At 45.7% G+C, this 27991-nt stretch overlaps 1 protein-coding gene across 1 annotated transcript in view; it reads right to left on the bottom strand.

Annotated features, from left to right (window-relative positions):
- Nucleotides 1-27991, bottom strand: part of NUDT21 (nudix hydrolase 21) — a 299370-nt gene that overhangs the window by 84132 nt on the left and 187247 nt on the right. The window contains exon 4 of the mRNA XM_033941291.1: nt 17508-17597. Within this exon, the coding sequence (XP_033797182.1) occupies nt 17508-17597 (90 nt within the window). The remainder of the gene's footprint in view (nt 1-17507; nt 17598-27991) is intronic.

The raw sequence follows: 27991 nt of genomic DNA, 5'->3' as shown, positions 1-27991 counted from the left end.
TAGCATGGAAAAAATTTCTTTCCCATAACAAATCTCAAAAGGCAATAATACAGAATACAACCCTCAATAACAAACTTCGAAAGTTGCAAAAGAAAAAACCTACAGACAATATCCAGAAAGGGTGGGGCTCTGGATTCATCTGCTGCGTCTAAGGAAAAGAAAATTAACAGGTAAGAACATAATTTTTCCTTCCCTAGCAACAGCAGCAGATGAATCCAGACACCAATGGGATGTAGCAAAGCAATCCTCAATCTGGGTGGGAAGCAAACGCTGCCTCCGCAACAACCGAAGCACTAAACGCATCTACCGCATGCGCCCCCACATCCAACCAGTAAAGCTGAGAGAAAGCACTCTCGGAAGACCAAGTAGCCACGAGACAAAACTCCTCCAAGGAAAAAACCTCTGGACCGAGTCCAAAAATAAGCCATCGCTCCGGTGGAAAGGTCATGAAGTTCTTTCGCCAACCGCTTACCTGCCGTCAAGCAAGCATAAAGAATGTCCTCCTGGACCCATCGAGCGATGGAGGCTTTGGATGCCGCCATATGTTTGAGGCGTCCCTTGAAGAATACAAAAAGGTGATCTAAACAACTAAAAGTCATTAGAAACCTTGCTTGCGTTGAACGCTACGCACTTTCAAAAAATGCAGTGAATAAAAGCACGTCTCCCCATTTCTCCTCCCAGGAAGAAGGAAGGAAAAGTGAGCGTGTCTTAAAAGAAAGGATGACACCTCCTTAGAAAGAATTGTGGTACCGTCCGAATTGATACCCCAGATTTTGGAAATCAGAAATAGGAATCCCCGCTGAACAAGGCCTGCAACTCGGAAAATTGCAAAGCTGAAGCCATGGCCACAAGAAACCCCGTGTTCAACAGCACAAGGAGGAAATGAAGCCTTCGGTAAACTGCGAAGAAGTACCTGAAGATTGTACTCCGGACAGGGCTTTCTAAGAGGTGTACGAATATACCGTACTCTGTTTAGGAACTGAATTACATGAAGCTGAGAAGTAAGTGAAGAGCAATATACCTAGCCCTTGTAACAAGCTAAGAATGGCACTTGAAGCTGAAGGGAATTGAACGCTAAGCCCTTGGCAATACACCTGTGCCAAAAAGGAACTCTGGAAGGATGCAAATGTTGAGAAGTATCCAAGAAAGGAAAAACCTCCAAAAGGAAGCAGAAGCCACAGGTGAAGACGTCTGTAGCGCCTGGATAAGAGAAGAAACAACCTGCTTCGCATAACCCTTACACGTCAGTCATGACTTCTCAAAAGCTAGGTCCATAATACCAAAGTAGTACGAATATCCATGTTGATCGGACCCTAGGTGAGCAAATCCGGAGATACCAGGAAACTTCTTAATCTGGCTGTCAAAAGACTCATCAGATCTGCATAGCAAGGATGGTGCAGCCAAGCCAGAGATTCTACAAATACTGTGCCCGGAAAGCGAGCTTGAGATGGCAAATCCAAGCCATCATCAGCCAGGGGAAAACAGTGAAAAAGAGAAACCAGAGGCGAGAAAGAAGCCACGCTGCTCCCCCTCTAACTCTCACTCCTTGTGTCTGCCGAAGAAGCTAGGAAGCATTGAATTGTGAGACGAGGCCATGAGGTCTAGTTCCAGGAGATCTCACGTCCATAAAAAGAGCTGGAATGCCTGAGCCAAAATTCCCAATATCCAGGATGTAGAAGATTTCACTATTACTAACGTTTACACTTTCTAGAGCGTACACAGCGCTGTACACTATAACATACAATAAATGGGCCATGCTCAGATTTCACGGAGAGAAAGTCTATCCAAACTCTTTTCCTTACCCATAAAATGATCTGCTAACAGAAGAGGAAGATGAGGGTCCACCCACTGAGGTAGAACAACAACTTTACCTGGCAACTGAGTACATCACCTACTGCCCAAGCTGTAGATAAATACCCCCATCATAATACTGACTGAAAGGACCCTCAGTGGCATTCCGGAAGAATGGTCTGAAGCTCCAGAAAGATAGCCTGACCATGCTCAAGAGTAGAAGAATGAACAAGTACTGAGTCACCTCTTAAGACCAGACTCCTGGAGCTGAGGATGGAAGGCACCGAGCCCCCCAACCTGACAGCCCGGGATGTTTGGTGGCCATCAGCTAGTCCAGCAAAGACCGAGGCATGCCTTTGAAAAGAGAAATCTCGCTGAGCTATGAGGAGCCTACCAAATAATTGGAGCCCTGAGATACCGGGAACCACCGGAACAAAAGCGACTGCTGTAGCGTTATAATGGGAAAGCAAGCCGAATTTCCCAGTGAAGTCAGCAACATGGATCCTATAACCTGTACAGAATCCCATACTCTTGGTCATGATGACCGAAGAAGAATGCAAACCTGAGACTGTGATCCATCGCCCTAGTCTCTGGGAAGAAACACATTTCTCTCCTATATGAATAAAAACATCTCTTCGATATACCTATAAATAGTACAGGAGAAAAGAGCGCTGTGCAAATTTGAAGATTCACATCCAAAGAACTGAGGAAAAGAAACCACCCTTTTCGTGTCAGTCAAATGGCCCGACTGGAAGACTTCCGAATCATGCAGTCAGTCAAGAAGAAAATAAGTGAATCACCTGGTAGCGCCAAAACGGTACCACTGCCCACATTTTCTAAAATGTTCATGAAGCCTTGGGTAGGTGAAATGGCATGTGCCAAAACCGAAAGCGCTGCTCAAAGAGAGGCAAGCAAACCTAGTGCCAATTCGGAGTCCATAGTGAAAATGGAAGTCGTCCGAATCAAGCAGGCACGAACATAGATGAATCGCCTGGTAGCGCTAAAACGGTACCACCGCCCACATCACCTAAAACGTTCGTGAAGCCTTAGGTAGGCTTTGGCATGTGCCAAAACCGAAAGTGCTGCTCCAAGTGAGGCAGGCAAACCAAGTGCCGATTCGGAGTCCATAGAGAAAATGTAAATATACTACCATGTTGTCTGCAGAAATGTGTAACCCCGAGAAACTAATTCAGCAGAATGGGATCCAGCCTGCCCAATGCCCCCGTCTTGGACACCATGCAGTAAGTGGAACAACGTCCCTTAATTCCCGAAGAACTACAAGAACTGCCCTGAGGACCAGTAACACTGAAAAGGGAAACACAAAACATAGAGACTCCAAGAACGAACTGGAAACCTGAGGAGGATGTAAAGTTGCAAGCATCCTGAAAAATCTTCACAGACCCCTGACCTGACATTATAGCGTCTTCTCCCTCAAGAGTCTTTGGAAGAAGTCAAGATCCCCTCAGAATGAAGTGTAGAAGGTCAGGGAACGGCAGGATGAGAACTGTAGGATCTGCAAGAAGATTCTCCGAGGAAAAATCAAGTTTCAAAATGTAAAGAGGAGTATACTTGGGGGCGGGTATTTGGAATGGGCAGACTTGGTGGGCTATAGCCCTTTTCTGCCGTCATTTTCTATGTTTCTATGTTACTAACTCCATGCAACATGAGCGAAATACGTATGTCCTTTAAAGTTTCAAGTTTCAAGTTTATTAAATTGTTTGATTAAACGCTTTTCCAATTTCAAAGCGTTTTACATAAAATAAAACAGAGTTTAAAATGGACTAACTTATACATAATATTCTACTAAACGAACAAGGGTTACATCCTTTAGACAGGAAGAAAACTGGAAACAATGGGAAAGCGGGGAAGAAATACAATAGAGTACATAAAAGGGAAACAAATTGGGGAAATGGGGAAAAATAAGAGACCAAGAAAGGTCATAAGAATGAGTATTTATAGTCTATATTTAAGGGAAAAGAAATTAACTGATATTATTGAAAAAGTAATCTGTCAGTTGAAGGCTTCTTTAAAAAGAAGACACTTTAAATTCTTTTTAAATATTTGTAAATCTTGTTCTAATCTTAAATACAAAGGAAGGGAGTTCCATAACATTGGTGCAGTAACGGAGAAAATTGAAGCACGGCGGGTTCCGATAACTTTTAAAGATGGAACATTTAAAGTAGATTGTGAAGCTGATCTGAGAACTCTGGATGAACTGTATGGAATCAGGAGCCTATCTATGAAAGCAGGAGTATTAGATTTTAATGTCTTAAAAACTAAGAGAGCTATTTTGTAAGTAATCCTGTAAGATATAGGCAACCAGTGAGCACTTTGTAGTAAGGGTGTGACATGATCAAACTTTTTTGAGCCTGAAATAATCTTTATTGCAGTATTTTGAATGAGTTGAAGACGTCTTATATCCTTTTGGTAAACCCCTTTTAATAAGGAGTTACAGTAATCTAATTTTGAGATAACTAAAGAGTGGATTAATGTATTAAGAGAGAATGAATCAAGAAGGGGGGCAAGCGAACGGATCATTCTTAATCTGTAGAAACAGTTTTTAACCATTGCACTGATATGTTCTCGGAAAGTGAGGTTGTTGTCTATTAAGACCCCCAAGATTTTTGTATTAGTAGTTTGATTGAGGGGTTTATTGTCAATTATAATTGGACTGGTAAGTTGAACTCCTTCTTTCCCTGAAAAAAGCACTGTTGTGGTTTTATTGATACTTAAGGAGAGTTGATTGTTATTTAACCACTCATGAATTTTAGCTAACTTATGATTAATTTCTGATATGTCCTGCAAACTGTTGGGATCAATGGTGTGCAGAAGTTGGAAATCATCTGCATAGGCATATACTGTGAAGCCTATGGATTGACAGAGTGTTAATAGTGGGGCCAAATAAATATTGGTGAGAGTATGGACCCTTGTGGTATTCCATAATTATTTTGGTACGGCTTAGAAAAAGAATTGTTAAAGAACACATTAGAAGAACTATCTGTAAAGTAAGAACAAAACCAATCATATACTTGATCTGTGAGGCCTATAGAAGAAAGGCGATGGAGTAATAAACAGTGATCGATTGTGTCGAATGCAGCAGCTAAGTCAAGAGAAATGAGAATAACAGCGAGGGAAACATCAGGTAAAGGGAGCTTGCTGGGAGAAGACTAAGGGGCATGGGGACACAGAGGGACTGAGTGGCATGAAGGCGAAAGCCGAGGGTAACATGGAAGTACCACAAGGCGAGGGGGATCAAACAGAGGCTCAAGGGATGATAGCCCAGGATGGGGCCGGTAGGGCTAGAAATCCCAGAGGAAAAGCGGGAAAGTGGGGTGGCAGAAATGTGGGGGAGCTGAAACCTAAGAGGGTAAAGGCTGAGGGCAAAGCAGAAGCACAGAGAGCGGGAAAACTGCCAGAAATCCAAGGGCAAGTGGCCCAGGTAAATGCAGAGGTGGAAGAAAAACGACGGGACCTGCGGTGCCTATACACAAATGCAAGAAGCCTCACGGCCAAGATGGGTGAACTAGAAGTCATGGCCAAGGGGGAGGACCTGGATATAATTGGAATTGTAGAAACCTGGTGGACAGAGGAAAATCAATGGGATGTAGCGCTGCCGGGGTACAAGCTCTATAGGAGGGACAGGACCCACAAAAAGGGGGGAGGCATAGCACTATATATAAAAGACACTATCCACTCAGTCGGGATGGATATGGCAACGAAGGCAGAGGGGCTGGAATCGCTATGGGTCAAATTACCGGGAAACAAGGACGCAGGCATAAAACTGGGGCTGTACTATCGACCACCTGGTGCGCCAGAGGGAGTCGGACACGACTTGGAAGAGGAATTGAGACAGGAGTGCAGGACTGGAAGTGTAACAGTGATGGGGGACTTCAACTACCCAGGGATAGACTGGAGTACGGGTCACTCCAACTGCACTAGGGAGACAGGATTTGTAGAAGCTGTGAAGGACTGCTTTATGGAGCAACTAGTCAAAGAACCGACGCGAGGGGGTACTACTCTTGACCTCATCCTAAACGGATTAGGGGGGCCTGCAAGAAGGGCAGAAGTGGGAGGACCACTAGGCAACAGTGACCACAACACGATCAGATTCACATTAGAAAGAGGGACACCCATAGTTAGGAGGACCGCAACAACTGCACTGAACTTCAAGAAAGGGAACTATGTTGCTATGAGGGAAATGGTGGGGAGAAAGCTCAGAAACATCTTTAGGATGGAGACTGTGGAAAGCACCTGGACCCTATTCAGGGACACCCTGCAAGAAGCACAGAGAATGTACGTCCCCAATTTCAGGAAAGGCTGCAAGAACAAGCGATCAAAAGACCCGGTTTGGATGTCAATAGAAGTAAAGAGGGCGATAAAGGACAAAAAAGTATCCTTCCGGAGATGGAAAAAGGATCCAACAGAGGAAAATCACCAGGCACACAAGAAATGCCAAAAGGAATGCCACCGGGAAGTTAGAAAAGCAAAGGGAAAATACGAAGAGGGGCTGGCCAGGGAGGCGAAAAACTTCAAGGCATTCTTCAGTTACGTAAAGGGGAAGCGACCAGCGAGAGAGGAAGTGGGGCCGTTGGACGATGGGGACAGGAAGGGAGTGGTTAAGGAGGATAAAGAGGTAGCTAAGAGGTTGAACACGTTCTTCTCGTCGGTTTTCACGAGCGAAGACACATCTAATATACCGGACTCAGAGGAGCTCATGAGTGGGGAACAGGCTGAGAAACTAGAGCACATAGAGGTAAGTAAGGAGGATGCCCTCAAACAGATAGACAGGTTAAAATGTGGCAAATCACCGGGCCCGGACGGGATCCACCCAAGGGTTCTGAAGGAACTAAGACAGGAAATAGCGGGCACAATCCAGCATGTTTGCAACCTATCCTTGAAAACTGGTGAGGTACCAGAGGACTGGAAATTGGCAAATGTCACACCCATCTTCAAGAAGGGATCGAGGGGTGACCCCGGGAACTACAGGCCGGTGAGCCTAACTTCAATTATAGGGAAGATGGTGGAAGCTATGATCAAGGACGCCATTTGCGAGCACATCGAGAGGAATGGCCTACTGAGAACAAGCCAGCATGGATTCTGCAAGGGAAGGTCGTGCCTAACGAACCTTCTGTACTTCTTTGAGGGAATAAGCAGTCGGGTGGACAATGGGGAGCCCATAGACATCATTTACCTCGATTTTCAGAAGGCTTTCGACAAGGTGCCACATGAAAGGCTACTTAAGAAGCTGTGGAACCACGGGGTGGGAGGGGATGTGCACAGATGGATCAAACACTGGTTGTCGGGTAGACTGCAGAGGGTTGGAGTAAAGGGTCAATTTTCTGACTGGCGGGGAGTCACGAGCGGTGTGCCACAGGGATCGGTGCTGGGGCCGTTGCTTTTTAACATATTCATAAATGACCTGGAAAAGGAGGCAAAGTGTGAGGTTATAAAATTCGCAGACGATACCAAACTGTGCGGCAGAGTTAGGACCAGGGAGGAGTGTGAGGACCTACAAAGGGACCTGGACAAGCTGGAAGACTGGGCAAACAAATGGCAAATGCGCTTCAACGTGGACAAATGCAAGGTCATGCATATAGGGAAAAAGAACCCGTTGTTCAACTACAAATTGGGGGGGGGGGTATTGTTGGGAGACAGCAGACTCGAGAGAGACTTGGGTGTGTTGGTGGATGCATCACTGAAGCCATCTGCACAGTGCGCAGCAGCCTCGAAAAAAGCCAACAGGATGCTGGGCATCATAAAGAAGGGCATAACAACCAGAACACGGGAAGTCATCATGCCATTGTATCGAGCGATGGTGCGTCCGCATCTGGAATACTGCGTTCAGTATTGGTCGCCACACCTCAAGAAGGACATGGCAGTACTTGAGAGAGTCCAAAGGAGAGCAACGAGAATGGTAAGAGGGCTGGAACACTGCTCATACGCCGAGAGGCTGGAAAGGCTGGGGCTCTTCTCTCTGGAGAAGAGGAGGCTCAGGGGAGATATGATAGAGACCTTCAAGATCATGAGGGGCATAGAGAGGGTGAATAGGGACAGATTCTTCAGACTAAAGGGGACAGCAAATACAAGGGGGCATTCTGAGAAACTGAAGGGAGATAGGTTCAAAACAAATGCAAGGAAGTTTTTTTTCACCCAGAGGGTCGTGGACACTTGGAATGCACTACCAGAGGAAGTGATCAAACAGAGTACGGTCCAAGGATTCAAACAGGGATTGGACAGATTCCTGACGGATAAAGGGATCGTGGGATACTGAGGGAGGAGCTGGGATGTAACACAAGTATAGAATGTTAACCAGGTAATGAGTATAAACCAACCAGGTCGTGCATGTGCAAAAACTGGAGGGCTAGGACTTCGATAGGAAGGCAGGACTTAAACGAGATACCAAGGTGGCAAGGGAGCCCCTTCTAGTGATTCAGACAGGTCGTGACCTGTTTGGGCCGCCGCGGGAGCGGACTGCTGGGCAGGATGGACCTATGGTCTGACCGGCAGAGGCACTGCTTATGTTCTTATGTTCTTATGTTGATCCAGAAAATAGTGAATAGTTGTAACCAGACCTAATAATGAATGTTCAGTTGAGTGATTTTTACGAAATCCGGTTTGATTGGGATGTAATACCTGAGTTTTGTCAATGAAATCCGATAATTGCTGAAATACGTACTAGACTCAATCAAGATGCTGCATCTACCACCCCATGGAAAACAACAGCATCCTAACAGGTATCAGACAAAGCTCACATTGCTAATGAGAGCTTCAGGAATGAAGCTAACAGCCACATAGCGCGCGATCCTCCGTGGGTTTGAAAGAATAGGTAACTGGCTCCTGGTTAAAAGGAGCTGTACAGCCCTTCCTGTCTGGTCGGGGGGTCCGTCTAGCATGTGCCATGAGAAAATGGAGACAGGAGAAACCAGCGTGATAAGCATGGAAATCTGAAGTCCAGGCCCCCTCAGAAATAGAGAAAGAGAGTCCTGGTCACAGGAAGATGCGAAGTGCCATTATGCCCATAGAGACAGCCCGAACTTGGAAACTGTTTGTACTACCTTTAGGCATATATATCCTGTGCCACTACTAGACACATGCAGCTCAGCACAGAGACCCAAATAAGGACAGTTACCAACAGACAAAGGCTCAATCTGCAGGGACCCCCAAGAGAGACAATGAGATACCTGTGTGAAATAAAGGGCACTATCTTACTGCTGATCTCACTGTGCCGTGAGTTGCCGTATGTCGCCCCAGTCCGGAGACAAATCGAGACTGGGTGACCTAGCACAGGTCAGAGTCTCTCTGGTAAACCCCTTGAGAGCTAACCCCAGAGTCCAATTAAAGAAGCAGCTTCCTTCAAGGGAGTTCAGCAGGAACACAGACATATACATATAAATCTGCCCAAGCTTGTTCCAAAGCTGGTGAAACACATACAACTTGTCTGAACCGGAAAGGAGAGAAGCCCCGGCATACCCTGACCATAGTCAGCTGGAAACAAACTACTGGAATGCTGCAGCTCTCCTGCCATCACCGGAGACCCAAGCGCACGCCTGATTCTCGCTGACATGTGGCCGCTGCATCAACGCTCCTAGAAACATAGTCTGATTCAAGCCCCGCAAAATTTACCCTGCCGCGGCTTGCATAGAAAGAAAATCAGACTCGGGGAATAACCAGAAGAATGGCCCACAGCGCCGGAAAAAACATGTCCCATCTCATGCGTGCTGCTATAAACCGGCACCTGCACAATCAGCTGCACATGGCCGTGACAAACACCTATGAAAGAGAGCCTCGGAATAAACAGGACTACTACTGCTGCACTGAAACCCAACAATGAGAACAAGTGCGAGCAGGAAATCGCACCGCTACTGCCGCACTGTAACCAACAAGGAAACCAAGCGCGTGCATGCAAAGGGCGGGAAGTCTCGGCTCCCTCCACGGATTTCTAGTCATAAAACTTAGCCTCAATAAAATATCCATTCCTTAAACGTATGTTGACCGAACCCACAGTACTAAGACTCCCAAACAGAACCTGAAGTTCAAGCAACAGTAAAAAACACAGACATACTCAGAAGCTTGTTGTTAGGGCCGGTTGAAGCCAGTTAAAGTTGGTTGAGCAGCAGTAACAGAGTAGAATGAAGCAACTGTGGTCTCTCTTTTTTTTTTTTTTTTAACAGAAAAGGGAAAGAAGAAAAAAATTGAGACCCAGTCAGACCCTTTAGCAATGGAGGGAGGGTGAGGCAGGGACCTGGGGGGGGGGGCCCAGGTGTAACCCCTAAAGCCGGCACCGTTCAGCCGGACACCCCTGTCTCACTGAAGAGAAAATCTCAACAGGAGAAATAGCGCTGCCAGCTCACTGAAGAGAAACCTCAGCAGGAGAAACAGAATGGCAGTCTCACTGAAGAGAAACCTCAATAGGAGAAAATAAATTTCCAGTCACAGCCAGAATTCAGGAGCTAGGTGAATAGTGACCATTTCCTGCTGGGAGATAGAGAATACTGGTGCGATCAAACAGAATTTTGACACAATCCTAGATGAAGAAAAACTGCGTGATCCTCACCAACATGGGTTCACCCGGGGTAGATCCTGCCAATCTAATCTGATTAGCTTTTTTGACTGGGTTACCAGACAACTGGACGCCGGAGAGTCACTGGACGTGGTATACTTGGACTTCAGTAAAGCATTTGATAGCGTCCCTCATCGAAGATTACTGAACAAGCTGAAATCTATGGGATTAGGAGACATTCTAACTACATGGGTTGGGGATTGGCTGAGCGGTAGACTTCAGAAGGTGGTGGTAAACAGTACCCCATCCAAAGCATCGGACGTGATCAGTGGAGTGCCGCAGGGATCAGTCCTGGGTCCGATCCTATTCAATTTATTCATAAGAGATATGACGAAAGGACTTAGAGGAAGGGTATCACTGTTCGCCGACGATGCCAAACTTTGTAACATAGTAGGCAGATGCTTATTACCTGATAATATGACACACAACCTACTACTGCTGGAACAATGGTCAAAAACTTGGCAGCTAGGCTTCAATGCTAAAAAATGCAAGATAATGCACTTGGACAGGAGAAACCCCCGTAGAACTTATGTACTAAATGGTGAGACCTTGGTTAGAACTACGGCGGAACGCGATCTAGGAGTGATCATTAGCGAAGATATGAAGGTTGCCAATCAAGTGGAGAAGGCTTCCTCCAGGGCAAGACAAATGATGGGGTGTATCCGTAGAGGTTTCGTCAGCAGGAGACCTGAGGTTATGATGCCGTTGTACAGAGCCATGGTGAGGCCTCACTTAGAGTACTGTGTTCAGTTTTGGAGCCCACACTACCGAAAGGACGTGCTGAGGATCGAGTCGGTTCAGCGAACGGCCACCAGGATGGTCATGGGGCTCAAGGATCTCACGTATGAAGAAAGACTAAAGAAGTTGCGGCTGTACTCACTTGAGGAAAGAAGAGAACGGGGAGATATGATTGAAACGTATAAGTACTTCACGGGACGCATCGAGTCAGAAGATGATATCTTCTGGCTCATGGGACCCTCAACCACCAGAGGGCATCCGCTGAAAATCAGGGGAGGGAAGTTTCATGGCGATCCCAGGAAGTACTTCTTCACCGAAAGAGTGGTGGACCATTGGAACAGACTCCCACCCCAGGTGATAAAGGCCAGTAGCGTAACGGATTTTAAGAAAAAATGGGATACTCACGTGGGATCTTTAAGGGAGTAAATTCAGGGGGGGGATACTTGGAATGGGCAGACTTGGTGGGCTATAGCCCTTTTTTGCCGCTTTTTCTATGTTTCTATGTTACTGGAGATACAGGAGGAGTGCCAGCCAATAGGACCACCTGTTAATCAGTTTCTCTATCTCCGCCTGCTGGTAGATGTATGCTATCCCATTGGTCTCTGGATTCATCTGCTGCTGTTGCTAGGGAAAGAAGAAATGAATAGATTTTTTGATTGATTGTAAATGTGGTTTAATGTATTTTGCATGTTGTTACTTTGGACATTACTGTGAAAAATCAAATATATTGTAAATAAATTAGGAGTAAGAAAAATCTCAGGAAACCTAAGTCAGAAAATACTAACGAGATAGCATGATAAATATGTTAATCTATACTAAAGCTTTGCATCCAAGCTGTAATGATTTTGCCATCCACCTGAAATACTTTGGGGTAGAAACACTGATGTGGTATATGGGCTTTAAAGTCCTCAACAGGTCCCTTATTCAGATATCACCTACACTGAGGTAAGTCAAAAAAGAAATCCTACAGTTAGAATGTTATAAGTCTACAACATTTATAATATTATGAATTGTAGTATTCTGCATTGGTGTGCTAAAGTCTGGAATATGCAGTTCTGAAACTTAAAGTATACAATTTTTCACTTAACTGTAGATATTATGGTGGATCATCATATATAAACAAAGAACTTGTGGAGAATCTATGTCCAAGATGATGGCTTTATTAAAACAAATAAAAAATCCACATAAAAATGTCTAGGGCCTGAACTACTGGAAACAACACAGTCTGTGTTTCAACAATGTTGTCTTCCTCAGGGGTCCCTATATGCTTGTGGATTAAGTGAAAGCGGTAACCTCTGTGCTGGTGCGATGTACTTTTGATTCTGAGTACGTCTCACCAGCACAGAGGTTATTGCTTTTACTTAATCCACAAGCCTGCTTATAGGACCTATAAGGACCTGGTATTATACTTGGGTTCCAACTGCCAAAATCTCTGTCAAAACCTACTCCAGCCAATCTATACCATCCCAACCATTGAGGCCCTCCCCAGCCCATCCTCCCCCAAATGGCCATATACAGACACATACCGTGCAAGTCTGCCTTAGTTCAATATTTAATATTTTCTGATTCTAGATCCTCTGTGTTCATCGCACGCTTCTTTGAACTCTGTCACCGTTTTCCTCTCCACCACCTCTCTTGGGAGCACATTCCAGGCATCCACCACCCTCTCCATAAAGTAGAATTTCCTATTAATGCTTTTTAATCTACCACACCTTCAGCCTCAAATTATGTCCTCTAGTTTTACCATTTTCCTTTCTCTGGAAAATATTTTGTTCTACATTAATACGACTGAACCATATCTCCCCTGTCCCTCCTTTCCACTAGGGTATACATATTCAGGGGCTTCCAGTCTCTCCTCATACGCCTTCTGGCGCAAGCCTTCTATCATTTTCATCGCCCGCCTCTGGACTGCTTCAAGTCTTCTTACGTCCTTCACCAAATACGATCTCCAAAACTGAACACAATACTCAAAGTAGGGCCTCACCGGCGACCTTTACAGGGGCATCAACACCTTCTTCCTTCTACTGACTACGCATCTCTTTATACAGCCCAGCATCCTTCTGGCAGCAGCCATCGCCTCGTCACACTGTTTTTCTCGCCTTTAGATCTTAGGACACAATCATCCTCTCCCCATCTGTGCATATCAGCTTCTGACCTCCCAGCATATACGGTTCCTTCCGATTATTAATCCCCAAATACATTACTCTACATTTCTTTGCATTGAATTTTAGGTGCCAGACATTAGACCATTCCTCTAAATTTTGTAGATCCTTTTTCATATTTTCCACTCCCTCTTCGGTGTCTATTCTGTTACAAATCTTGGTATCATCCGCAAAAAGGCAAACTTTTCCTTCTAACCCTTCAGCAATGTCACTCACAAACATATGGAATGCGGGGAACTGGAGAGCCTGAAGAAACAAGTCAGAGAAAGTGGAGAGGGACAGATTCTTCAAACTTTTGAAAACTACAAGAACAAGAGGGCATTCGGAAAAGATGAAAGGGGACAGATTTAAAACCAATGCTAGGAAGTTTTTCTTCACCCAGCGGGTGGTGGACACCTGGAATAAGCTTCTAGAGGGCTTGATAGCACAGAGTACGGTAATAGGGTTCAAGAAGGGATTGGACAATTTTCTGAAGGAAAAGGGAAAGAAGAATCTGCCTTTCTATTATCCAGTGCCAGTAAGGCAGAAAGCTGACAAACAGTTTCCCCTCAGAGAAACGGCACAAGCTGAGGAAGGAATGCCCTTCCCCCCACAGAAGCCAAGGGGGTTCTTTCCCTCAGCTTAAAGCCAGGATCTTCAGAGAGCAGGGGGGAGGAGAGAAAGGATTAGCAGAACAGCAGGATGAGAGCAGAGGCAGAAAGTCCAGAACGGGGCTGAGGGCAGCTTAATAGCACTGACTGGGAAATGAAGGAAGAGCAGGCTGGTAACTTACCTTCAGAATTCTTCCCTCCAGAGACGATGGTGCTGGAAGAAAGTAGTGCTGTAGTTGAAAGCTGGCCAGAGAAAATGGAAGTATCTGAGTCAACTGTGAGTCTGTGAAAGTGTGTTTTTTTTCCCTTGCTGGTTTTTTTTTTTTTTTTTTGTTCTCCTTTCTTTGGGAAACTGACAGTGTGTGCTATCAGGAGAGTGTAATCCTGAACTGAAATGTTTCCACATGATAGTTTGCTATGTTTTAAGAAAAGGGACAGTATTTTCCTCTGCATGAAACTGTGATTAACTGAGCGAAAACGCTGGACTGTAGTTTCAGCTTGGTTAATGCTAAGGCTCCCTGGTTTTCAGGACTCCCTGAAAGAGCCCAGCTGGGAACTGATTGCCATAGCAACTGTTTAATACAATTAGCCTGCATGCCTCTTAAAAACGGAGATAAAGATTTTGAGTGTAAACCTGCTCGTTGCTTTGGGGGTAAAGTCCAGCCCAGCTGGAGAGTGATTTCACTGCTGGAAAACAGTATACACCAGGGGTGCCCAACGCATCGATCGCGATCGACCGGTAGCTCAGGAAGGCAACGTGAGTCGATCGCAGAGCCCATCCCGGGCTCTGTGATAGACTCGTGTTGCCGTCCCGATCTACCGGGCCTATCAGCCTTCCTCTCCCCGACGTCAAAGACGCCGACGCCGGGCATTAGGCTGTTTTTGTCATTTCGGGGGGGGGGGGGGGGGGGGGGGGGGGCGTGGCGACAGCAGCAGCAGCAGCCTGAAAAAGAGAAATCATCCTGGCCGGGGTCGGTGTCATGCTCCGGAGCTTCTACAGCCTTCCTATCTCCCTCTCCCTTCTACCTGCTTCCGGCCACACCCCCTGCTCCGCGGCTCTCTTCGGCAACTCAGCAGCAGCGATCGAAACAAGCTTCTGACGTCGGGGCCTACCCTCTGCGAGTCCCGCTTGTTTCAACTTCCTTTTTCCACAAAGGCGGGACTTGTAGAGGGAAGGCCTCGATGTCGGCAGCTTGTCTTGATCACACCGCTGCTGACGAGTTGCTTAAGAGAGCCGCGGAGCAGGGTTTTTTTGCCAGGTGCAGGTAGAAGGGAGAGGGCCAGATGCAGGACTCATGGGTGAGGGAGCAGAAGAGAGAGAGAAAGAGAGGGGAGGGAAACAAAAGGAAATATTTCATACTGGGTTGGGCTGGAGTGGAGGGAGGGTGGAAAGATTCGGGCTACAGGGTGCATTAACAAAGGAAAAGGGGGGAAAGCTGAAAATGGAGATAGTGACACAAAGAAGAGAAAGAGTAAGCAGGATAGAGATACAGAGGGGACATGAAGAGGAGGTGAAATAGAGACATAGAAGTAATGCTGAAAAAGTGTGTGTGGGGGGAGATAAAGACATTGAAAGGGCAAATGGTGAACATGGGATAAAGACAAGGACAGAGACAAATGAAGATTCTGAAAAAGTGGTGAGATAGGGATATAGGTGAGATGGACACAAAGAAGGGTGATGCTGGAAAATAGGTGGAATGGTAATTCTGACAGACACAGAAGGGAAATGCTAGATCAAGGAGAGATGGGGCTCAGGCTGGATGGAATGAGGAGAAATGCCTTGTTGGCCCGGAACTTCCTCTCCTATGTCAGAATTGACATCAGGGAGCAGAATGCTGGTCAGCGCGATGCTTCTGCAGGGAAAGCTTGGGACGGCGGTGGCTTGGGGGCTGTTCCCCGATGGCGGTGGCAGCAAACCGAGTGGCTTGGGGGAGGGCACGGAGAAAGAAAGAAAGGGGGCAGACAGGGAGACAGAAAGAAAGGGGAACAGGGAGACAGAAAGAAAAAGTTGGAGGAGAGAATGAGGTCTGGAGGAGAGGAAACATACAGGAGGCTGAAAGAAAGGAAGAAAGATTGGAGCACAGTCAGAAGAAGAAAGTGCAACCAGAGACTCATGAAATCACCAAACAGCAAAGGTAGGAAAAATGATTTTATTTTCAATTTAGTGATCAAAATGTGTCGGTTTTGAGAATTTATATCTGCTGTCTATATTTTGCACTATGGCTCCCTTTTACTAAACCGCAATAGCGTTTTTTAGCGCAGGGAGCCTATGAGCATTGAGAGCAGCATGAGGCATTCAGCGTAACTCCTTGTGCTAAAACCTACTATTGTGGTTTAGTAAAAACGGAGGGGGTGTATTTGTCTATTTTTGTATTTTGTTACTGAGGTGACCTCTTTGAAAAAACCCGGAATATGAATAATTAACATTTTCTCTGCCTTTCAGTGTGCTTTGTGTTTTTTTTAAATTTTATTGTTGGTAGATCATTTTGACTTAGTCATTATAAAAGTAGCTCGCAAGCCCATAAAGTGTGGGCACCCCTGGTATAGACTGTCTCTTGAGTACTGCTAGCAAATGGACTGTGTAGCTTATTAGAGCACTGCCTCCACAACGATATTGCTGTCTCCTTCTTAAAGCTACTAGAACCAGTAGCCCAGCAATACTGCTTGATTAAGCACTGCTATGAATGTCTCTCCTGTAGCTCTGACTTAAAGAGCTGTTTATTTCAACTGTTTCACCATTGAGCGTTATGAAAAGCTAAAGAACTGTATTTTGTGCTGGCATCAGGAGATATGCCCAACTGTAAGACTCTGGTACACAGGACTGTATATGGTTTAGCTAGCAAACCCAGAGCAGGTAATTGAGTTTAGGTGAATTGAATGAACCTTTTTTTTCTTTTTGTATTATTTTCATGCTATCAGGAAAACCTGGGTTGCACTATGATCCTGCGGCAGGGGCAAAATAAAGCTTATGTTTTGTACCAAGGCCATTCTGACAACAGTGTGTTGTTCTTTAAAGTCCTTGGAAATAAGCTAGGTTAGGCATTTGCCTAGTGGCGGCCAACTTGAAAGGATACCCTAATTCTAAAGGAACCACGCCAGAAGCAAGCAACGTGTCACTACCCGGCTGCTCAGGGTGTTCATATAGAGCACGGGTGTGACACACTGTATGCACCAACTATGCAGGTCTGTTCCCGAGATAGTTCGTTGGCACATGCCAAACTTCTTAAAACTGGTTAACGGCCGGAACATTAAGTTAGGGAATACCGCCTCAGCCAAATCAAACGCGAGAGGCTGAGGAGTGGAAAAATGGCGAAGGCGAACAAAAAAAAAAAAGAAAGTCTCTTTTTCTTTGTTTTTAACTTTAAAGAAAAACAGTAAAGATAAGAAGAACAGCCTACTGTCCAGAATGGCACACCTATTGCACTAGAAAGAGTTAGCAGCACATAAACAGTACTGCAGTTCTTGATATCCAAGAAACTTGAAACAGGGATAGTAAAGAAAAAAAAATATTGTAAAAAATTATCAACTCCACTGTCCAACACACTGAAAGAAGGCTGGGTCCTGCAAAATGTAATAGCTTCCATGAATGAGTATGTGCTATAGACATAGTTAAAGGAAGAAACAGCGGTATTACTTCTGCAATTAAAAATATTTAAGAAAGCTCACTTGAGGAGGTTCAAAGTTTGGCCGCCACCAATTTCCAATGCAGTCGTCAATAACCCAATCTTGTTGCACACCATCTTGTCGCCCAAGTATCTGTTTAGAATTAAAAAAAAAACAAAACAATGTAGTAAGTAGGCAGAAGGGCAGAAATTAAATGAAGTATGCATAAATTATTTATTAAAAACTTTATTCCATCTTGAGAAACTTAAACAATGGTGAGAGGTTAAAAGTAACAAACCTGAGATCACCAAACAATCTACTGCCTTTTCTTACAGATGGGAGAACTGGGGGAATGGGGGGGGAAGAAGGTGCAGTAACCTCAACTGAATGATGAATTTAAGGATTCCAATGTTCCAGTTTCACAGACAAACACGAGGTTCATTATTTGTTCTATTAACAGCAAGGAACCAATGAATAAATGGTAAAATCTACGCAAACATATTAGCTCCAGAAGGAATCCAAACAAGTTTAAAAACTGGGTTGTATCAGTCTTTCAGAAGGTAAATCATAATGTGTAAGTAAGTTCAATTTGTTTTACTGAGTATTTTTCCTTCATATAAGAACATAAGAACATAAGAAGTTGCCCCCGCTGAGGCAGACCAGAGGTCCATCTTGCTCAGCGGTCCGCTCCCGCGGCGGCCCATCAGGCCTAGTGCCTGAACAGTGGTCCCTGATTAATTTTGTAACTTACCTCTAATCCCATCCCTATAATCTACCTCTACTCTTATCTGTACCCCTCAATCCCTTTGTCTTTCAAGTACCTATCCAAAGCTTCTTTGAACCCCTGTAGCGTGCTCCTGTTTATCACATCCTCTGGTAGCGCGTTCCATGTATCCACCACCCTCTGTGTGAAAAAGAACTTCCTGGCGTTTGTTCTAAACCTCTCCCCTTTCAATTTCTCGAGTGCCCCCTTGTACTTATTGATCCCCTTAATTTGAAAAATCTGTCCCTGTCTAATTTTTCTATGCCCTTCATGATCTTGAAGGTTTCTATCATGTCACCTCTAAGTCTCCGCTTTTCCAGGGTGATCTTGAAGGTTTCTATCATGTCACCTCTAAGTCTCCGCTTTTCCAGGGTGATCTTGAAGGTTTCTATCATGTCACCTCTAAGTCTCCGTATTTCTAACTGGTTTCTCTGTGATCTGCAGGATAAGTGGGATCAAACATATGGAGAAGACATTGCAGCTATCAAGGCTCAAATGACACTAGCTCATGGTTAGGCATCCTACAGCTCAGAAGGTACATGCTGCCGCCATTAAGTTCTATGGACCTGCAAAACCACAAGACGCATTCAGATTTTTGGCAAATTTTAAATACTATATTTTGCAAATATTTTCAGACTACTACTCTAGCAGTTTGTTCCATTATTTTTAATTACATTTTTGCTTGTTTATCATAGGTGATCTATGCAGCTCTGTGCATATTGGTTTTGACAAATGCTGTGGCAAACTAGGGATAATACTTACATTCATGCAGCCCTCTGTCTTTAAAAGCTGCCCACCACTGTCCTTGTTGCACCTATCTTTTGGGTTCTTTTGAACATGTGCAAAGGACTGGGACAAAGAACTGTACATGCTCACTATATCTATAAGGCTACCTCAATCGTATATGAGCTGAAGAAAATTGTTTGGACCTAAATAGCGTAGTCAGATGGAATGCATGACCAACTTATCCTACCAGTTACAGGCAAGCAAATCTGTATTCCCCATGGGCAAGTAGAAAAGTTAGTCCCATATGCAGACGCCCAAGGTAAGTACTCTATTTTCTACTTTTCTCAAGAGAACTTGTGGCAGCCAATCAGCTTGCGGCTCTGCGCAGGCAGGAGTGAAGGACGGTCACTCTTGTCACAGCTCACAGCTGGACCACCAGGATACTAAAGGTACGCGGGGGAGGTGAAAAACCTTAGAATCAGCTGGGACAGGAGGCGGGAGGGATCCCTCCTGTCCCATCTACTGCTGGACAACCAGGTCTCATGGTAGGCCTGGTAGAGGCCTGTAAGTCATCAGGTCGGAGGGGGAACAGGGTACAGAACCTGGCAGGGAGGGAGGGGGCCTGGCAGAGCAGTGAGTAGGGGAGGGAGAACAGGGTGCAGAGCCTGGCAGAGCAGGGCAAGGCAAATCACTTGAATATTGCCCCCCTCCCTCCAGTTTATATTCATGTCAACCATTTATTCTTCACTTTTTTTGGGGGGGGAGAAGGTTACCTCAGTTTACATTCGGGTCGGTTTATATTTGAGTATACAGTCATGTGAAAAAATTAGGACATCCCATGAAAAGCAATGTTATTTACCGTAACAGTTGTTATCCAGGGACAGCAGGCAGCTAGTCTCACTAATGGGTGACGTGATCCAATGGAGCCCCGATACAGACGCTTCACAAGCAGTCTTGCTTGAAGAAAACTCGAAGTTTCGAGTCGCCCGCACCGCGCATGCACGAGTGCCTTCCCGCCCAGACCAGGGCGCGTCTCCTCAGTTCAGATAGCTAGCAGAGAAGCCAACCCAGGGGAGGTGGGTGGGACGTGAGAATAGTTGCCTGCTGTCCCTGGATAACAACTGTAACGGTAAGTAACATTGCTTTATCCCAGGACAAGCAGGCAGGTATTCTCACTAATGGGCGACCTCCATAGTGGGATGGTGGGAGAGTTGGCAACTTAGGAGAATAAATTTTGTAATACTGTTTGGCCAAACTGTCCATCCCACAAATTAAAACTATCCTTCCCCTCGCTAAAAGGCATTTCCCACATAGGAAAGCTAGGGACCTCCCTTCACTTCAAAATCACTGAGTTCTGGAACAACCTTACCTCCCCTCTTCGGAACGAGCTCTCTCCAAGTTTTCCGCAAACATCTGAAAACCTGGCTTTTCTCAAAAAATGTAAGTCTCCCTCCAACTTAGGAATAAAGGAAACTCTTATATCTTGGCATCCCAAGTCCTCTAAATTTTCTTCACACTTCTACCTCTAACCCTCTATTGTAGTTCCTTCCTATTTCTCCTACTGTAAATCGTGTCGAGCTCTACGAACGTGGAGATGATGCGGTATACAAACCTAAGGATTAGATTAGATTAGATTAGATCCCGTCTGGAGAAAGTATCCAGGCAATAGTGAGAAGTGAAAGTATGAACCGAGGACCAAGTGGCAACTTTACAAATCTCCTCAATCGGTGTCGATCTGAGGAAAAGCTACAGAAGCTACCATAGCTCTGACCTTATGGGCTGTGATTTTTTTGTCAAGGGACAATCCAGCCTGGGCATAGCAGAATGAGATGCAAGCCGCCATCCAGTTGGAGATGGTGCGCTTGGAACGGGGCGTCCCAACTTGTTCGGATCGAAGGAGATGAAAAGTTGGGGAGCAGTTCTGTGAGGTTTGGTGCGTTTTAGGTAGAAAGCCAAAGCACGCTTACAGTCCAGAGTATGAAGAGCAGATTCTCCAGAGTGAGAGTGTGGCTTCGGAAAGAATACTGGCAGAACGATGGATTGGTTAAGATGAAATTCCGAGACAACTTTCGGGAGAAATTTCGGATGGGTGCGAGAACTACCTTGTCATGATGGAAGACTGTAAAAGGTGGGTCCGCGACCAAGGCTTGGAGCTCATTGACTCGTCGAGCGGAAGTGAGGCCAATGAGAAACACCACCTTCCAAGTGAGATACTTCAGGTGAGCCTTGTGAAGAGGTTCAAATGGAAGTTTCATAAGCTGTGAGAAAACAACATTGAGATCCCAAACCACTGGAGGCGGTTTGAGGGGAGGATTGACATGGAAAAGTCCTTTCATGAATCTGGAAACCACAGGATGAGCAGAGAGAGGTTTCCCTTGAAGAGGCTGATGGAAACCAGCAATTGCACTGAGGTGGACTCGAATGGAGGAAGATTTGATGCCAGACTCAAACAGGTGCAAAAGGTGTTCCAAAACTGAAGGCAAGGAGGAATGTTGAGGCTCCTGATGCTGAGAAACACACCAAACAGAGAATCTATTCCATTTTTGGTGGTAGCATTGTCTGGTTGTAGGCTTCCTTGAAGCTTCCAAGACGTCCCTCAAAGGTTGGGAAAACTGTAGAGGGGTTACGTTGAGAGGAACCAAGCTGTCGGGTGTAGAGACTGCAGGTTGGGGTGAAGTAGAGATCCCTGATGCTGTGTAAGCAGAGATGGAAAAACTGGTAGAGGGTATGGCTCCCTGCTGCTGAGTTGAAGTAGAAGGGAGTACCAAGGTTGTCTGGGTCACCGTGGAGCAATCAGGATCATGGAGGCATGGTCTGACTTCAGCTTGACCAGAGTCTTTTGAATGAGAGGAAATGGCGGAAACGCATATAGAAAGCGATTCGTCCAGTCCAGGAGGAATGCATCTGCCTCGAGGCGCTGAGGGCTGTAGATCCTGAAGCAGAAGTGAGGCAGTTTGAAGTTGTGGGGGGCTGCGAAGAGGTCTATCTGAGGCATTCCCCACAGGGAGAAGATATGATGAAGGGGCGTGGAGTTGAGGGTCCACTCGTGAGGTTGTAGAAGATGGCTCAAGCTGTCTGCTAAGGCATTGTCAGTCCCTTGAATGTAGACTATTCTGAGGAAGGTGTTGTTGCGAGTCGCCCAATCCCACACTTTCAGAGCTTCCTGGCAAAGGGAGGCCGATCCCATGCTCCCACCGAAACCCGACGACCAGTGACTGTTTCTTCTGCTGAGCCGGGCGTGTGAGCCTGCTCCGCCCCCCCAGTACCTGCTGGGAGCCCTTAAAAATCCCACAGCCATCAGGAGCAAGGCCAGTTCCTGCTCCCACCGAAACCCGACGACCAGCAACTGTTTCTTCTGCTGGGCCGGGCGTGTGAGCCTGCTCCGCCCCCCCAGTACCTGCCGGGAGCCCTTAAAAATCCCACAGCCATCAGGAGCAAAGCCAGTTCCTGCTCCCACCGAAACCCGACGACCAGCGACTGTTTCTTCTGCTGGGCCGGGCGTGTGAGCCTGCTCCGCCCTCCCTAGTACCTGCCGGGAGCCCTTAAAAATCCCACAGCCATCAGGAGCAAGGCCAGTTCCTGCTCCCACTGAAACCTGACCACCAGCGACTGTTTCTTCTGCTGGGCCGGGCGTGTGAGCCTGCTCCACCCCCCCAGTACCTGCTGGGAGCCCTTAAAAATCCCACAGCCATCGGGAGCAAGGCCAGTTCCTGCTTCCACCGAAACCAGACAACCAGCGACTGTTTCTTCTGCTGGGCCGCCGAAAACCAACTAAACTGCACAGAGATCTGTGCGATTCATCCAAAACCCAGAACAAACGATAAGTATTGCTCAATTGTATAATCATCAATTAGAGTCTGCTTGTACAAATTGCATGCATAACCAACACATATAATCTACTATCTCAGGAATAACCACATATACAGTCTGTCCCACATGTATAGCCAGCTTATTTAGCCAGATACTGCATGTATAGCTTGCATCCGCACGTATATCCTGTTACTGCATGAACAACCTGCAACTGCATGTATAACCTGTTACCGCACATATTATCTGTTACAACCTGTTAACTACATATTTAACCTGACACAACCTGTTTACTATACATTTAAACTGCTACCCCAGGTATCTATCACTGCATATATACTGTATGTTTACCGTTAGCTTAACCTTCCATTGCATATATACTGTGTGCTCACCATATGCTCAACCTACTACCTCAGGTATAACACCCACCTCCTGCTGCCGACTGTAGTGTCCGGTCGATCCCTGTCCATACCTTCAATACAACTCACATTTCAACTCAACACGCAACATGGCAATCTTTAACAAACACCAACTATTACTAGGGATACTGTACCTAATATGCTCTAAATGCTGGGGCAATGAATACAACCCTCCCCAACCCACTCACACCTATCCCTCTTGGAACAGGCCAGTCGAACTAACTAAACCTACCAACACCCCCCAACTCCTACAATACCACCCAGAACAAGGCCCACATCAAATCACAGTACTAAACACCACCCGCAAACAACGCAAACCACACAGGAACAAGACCAACAACAGAAACCTAAAAAAGATAGCATATTCCGAAACTCCAACCAGTTACGAAAAGATTAAGGCATACTACCTAAATACCCGTTCCGCGAGAAACAAAGCACACATACTAAACGACTGGATACTACAAACAAAGCCTGACCTCCTGTTTCTGATAGAAACATGGTTGATCTCTGACACAGATACTATCATGAAAGAAATCTTACCACAGGGATACAAAATAATCCCACTATCAAGAAGCTGGAAAAAAGGAGGAGGCCTAGCGATTATCCTAAACGAACAATTTGACTACATCAAGACTGACTCCAAAACTTCAGAAAACCTTGAAATACTAACTTGCAAAATCACTAACGCTCAGTTAGAAGAATCACTAATTACAACTCTTTTCTATATTCCACCCAAAAAATGGTCAAACGCAAAAGAAGAATTCTTTGAATTCCTAACCGTAGCCACCCTAAAAGGATCATACAACCTACTTTTGGGTGACATAAACGTACATCTAGAACAAAAGTCAAAACCAGAAGTAACCGAAATCGCCAACTTCCTAATGTCACTCGACTTTCCAAATCCAGACACAGAAATAACTCATGAAAAAGGACACAAACTAGACATAATCACCTTCTCCCACAAAGATACAATAGACCCGAAAATACAATGCTACCCAGGATCCTGGGATAAATGCATCTGGTCAGATCACTATATTGGCAAGGTCAGCCTACGCTGGCAAAAACAGAGCACACAACCAAAACACAAAAGCAACAACACGAAAATGATAACCAGTCGTGGTACTATAAACCCCATCGAATTCTGGACTCATTATGAGCTAAGTCCCACAACCAAAGAAATTCAGGACTTCCCAACAAGATGGGAAAATTTCAGCAAAGGACTCCTAGACCAAATAGTCCCATACCGAACATACATAAAAACAGATAGACCACCAAACGAATGGTTTGACTCAGAATTACTAACCACCAAACAAGAACTAAGAAAACTTGAGAGAATCTGGCAAAAAACAAACAGAGAAACAGACAAGTCAAACTGGAAACAAAAAATGAAAATATACAAAAATCTGATCAAAGAAAAACGCACAAAGCACTATGCACATAAAATAGGTACTACAAAAATAAACAGTAAAGAATTGTTCAAATTAGTAAAAACGTTAACAGATACAACACGAATCCTGAAAAAGGACAATGAGTGCACCCCATCTGCCCAAACCCTAGCCAACTTCTTTAAAAATAAAATCACAGACCTAAGAGCAACCCTACACACACCCACAATAAACACGATTCACTACCTCGAACACCATGACCAAGTCTCCAGAGCAGACATGATCTGGGACCACTTCGCGTTCCCAGACTGGCACCAGTTCCTAAATTATTCAACAAATACACCAAATCAAACTGTCTACTCGATGCATGTCCCCCCAAAATCATGACAGTTGTCCCACTAGACTTCAAAAAGGAACTATTCACATGGCTAACAACCGCCCTTATAAATGGAACATTAAACAAGAACATGGGACACATACTGATCACCCCCATCCCCAAAGACCAGAATACCTCTACAGCGCTGACATCCAACTACAGACCCATAGCAAGTATCCCCCTTTTCACAAAGATACAGGAAGGCTTGGTCAACCTACAACTAGTAAACTACCTAGACAAATTTAACATCCTTAGTGAACACCAATCAGGATTCAGAAAAGGATACAACACAGAAACAGTCATAGCCCCCATACTAAACCACCTTTATAATCTTTTTAGCAAAGGTAAAAGCGCACTGATCCTACAACTAGACCTCAGCAGTGCGTTCGACCTGATAGACCATGAGATCACGCTACTGTGCCTTGATGCAATGGGAATTTCGGGAAACGTAAAGAAATGGTTCCACAAATTCCTAACAAACAGATCCTACTGAGTAACCAGCAATGGACATCACTCCAACCCATGGAATAACCCATCGGGTGTGCCCCAAGGCTCCTCCCTATCGCCCACTCTGTTCAACATCTACGTCGCATCCTTAGGTCACCTCCTACAAAAACTAAACTTAAAGCACTACATATACGCAGATGACATATCCATCTTAATCCCTCTAACCGACATCACAAATGAAATTACCGACAACCTCTCAAACACAATGGCAGAAATCGAAAAATGGACCACCACCTTCAAACTGAAATTAAACACAGCGAAAACAAGTCTTTTTGGCAAGCCCCAAAGACAAAATCACGAGAACATCGCTAAAAATCAATAACCACGAATATCCAATACCATAAAAATACTGGGTATCACTCTAGATACTCATCTAACCATGGCTGACCACACAAACTTACTAGTGAAAAAATGTTTTTACACGCTATGGAAACTAAGAACCATAAAAAAATACTTCGAACCAACATCCTTCAGATTGCTGGTGCAATCGCTGATCCTATCCCTCCTTGACTACTGTAACATCATCTACCTGAGTATTCAAAAAAAAACAAAAACAAACAGTAAAAAAATTGAGATTAGTACAAAACACCGCTGTTCGCTTAATCTTCGGACTGAGAAAAAAAGACCACATCAGCCCCTACTACAAAAAACTACACTGGTTACCAATAGAAGCGCGAATACTATTCAAATTTGCATGTATCTGCTTCAAGCAAGTCTGGGGACTAGCACCTTCCTACCTGCAAACTCACTTCGTTCTGCACAACCCCACACAAACTACCAAAAACAAAAACATCTTTGCCTATCCAAAGATCTCAGGCTGCAGATACAAATCCTTCCTGGATAGAACCTTCATGTTCCAAGCGAATAGACAAGTCTGGTTGCGAAACTGCATAATTGAATCCAAACTGACTTACAATGCATTCCGAAAAGCAATAAAAACCGCCCTATTCGACAAATTCATTGACTAAAACAGACCTCCCTTAAACTAAAACAAATCCCCCGTAAACGCTATTCAATCTCCCAGGAAGCTCCAATTTTCATGTATCCTTTACCCATGGAACTTAAATTAGTATGTACCTTGTTTATGTAACTTTTCTATTTTAGGCTCCTTATTATTCGCTGACTGTCCAGCCTTCTTACAATGTGAACCGCCTAGAAGTCGCCTGACTATGGCGGTATAGAAAAATAAAAAATTAAAAAGAAAAAGTTTCTACGGGTGCTGCCTCTTCACAGGCTTCCGGATGGGGGAGCCTGTTTCGTGGGGTAACGTCGCTGGTAGATCAGCGGCGGGCGTGATCGACGAGGAGGAACAGGCCTGGGCTTCGGACACAGGATGGACTGGAATGACTTCTCATTGTCCGAGAGCTTCTTGGTTACCGCCTCGATGGACTCAAAGAGGTCGGTGCCAGCGCATGAACATTGGCAAGCCTGTCCTGGAGGTTGGGGTCCATGTCGATTGTCCTCAGCCACGCCAGCCGGCTAATAGCCACCGAACATGCTGCGGCCTGAGCCGCGAGCTCGAAGGCATCGTAGGAGGACTGCATAAGCTGCACCCGGAGCTGGGATAACTAAGCCAGCACCTCCTGGTACTCGAATTGTACCCTAGGATCCACATAGGGCGTGAACTTCTGGAGTATGGACAAAAGAAACTCCAAATATGTTGTGAAGTGGAAGTTGTAATTCAGGACTCTCGAGGCCATCATGGAGCTCTGGTAAACTCTCCTGCCGAACCGGTCCATGGTCTTTCCCTCTCTACCAGGTGGGACGGAGGCGTAGACCTGGGAGGGATGGGACCGCTTCAGTGAGGACTCCACTAGCAGGGATTGGTGGGAGAGCTGAGAGCCGTCGAACCCCTTACGATGAACAGTGCGGTATCTGGTGTCCAACTTACCCGGCACCAAGGGGATCGAATAAGGTGTCTCGAGGCACCGTGCAAAGGTCTGGTCCAGTAGCTTGTGTAAGGGAAGCTTTAGGGACTCCGCCGGTGGTTGAGGGAGGCGCATAGTCTCCAGGTATTCTTTCGAGAATTTGGACCCCGTATCCAGGGGGATGTCCATGTCATCAGCCATCTGTCGAAGGAACGAGGAGAAGGACAGTTGGTCTGCCATTGCAGGGCCTCGAGACGGGATCGAAGAGGTCGAGGCCCCCGGATCCATTGGGGAAAGAGATCCCATTGTGTCCTCGAGCTCCGGCATCGGTGGAGGAGTAGTAGTCGGTGGTGAATACTTCAGGTATGCTTGCTTCCGATGAGGCGAGGCCTGCCTGGACGAGTGCCTCGATCGGTGATGCAGATTGTGTCGAGAGGTCGGCCTCGATAGGCGAGGTGAGTAGGTCTTCGCTGAGGCCCCCAGGTAGTGGATGGGGCTGGAAGTGGTTGATCGAAGCAGGGGTGGTTGCCGTAAAGGCTCGAACCCCGTCGGGGTGATCGGTTCCAATGGAGGCACTTGCAAAGACTCTGCTCCTTGCATCGAGTGAATCGGCTCCAATGGAAGCACTTGCAAAGACTCTGCTCCTTGCATCAAGTGAATCGGCTCCAATGGAGGCACTTGCAAAGACTCTGCTCC

This window comes from Geotrypetes seraphini, chromosome 4, assembly GCF_902459505.1.
Source record: "Geotrypetes seraphini chromosome 4, aGeoSer1.1, whole genome shotgun sequence".
Lineage (NCBI taxonomy): Eukaryota > Metazoa > Chordata > Amphibia > Gymnophiona > Dermophiidae > Geotrypetes > Geotrypetes seraphini.
This window is presented reverse-complemented; position numbering and strand designations above follow the sequence as displayed.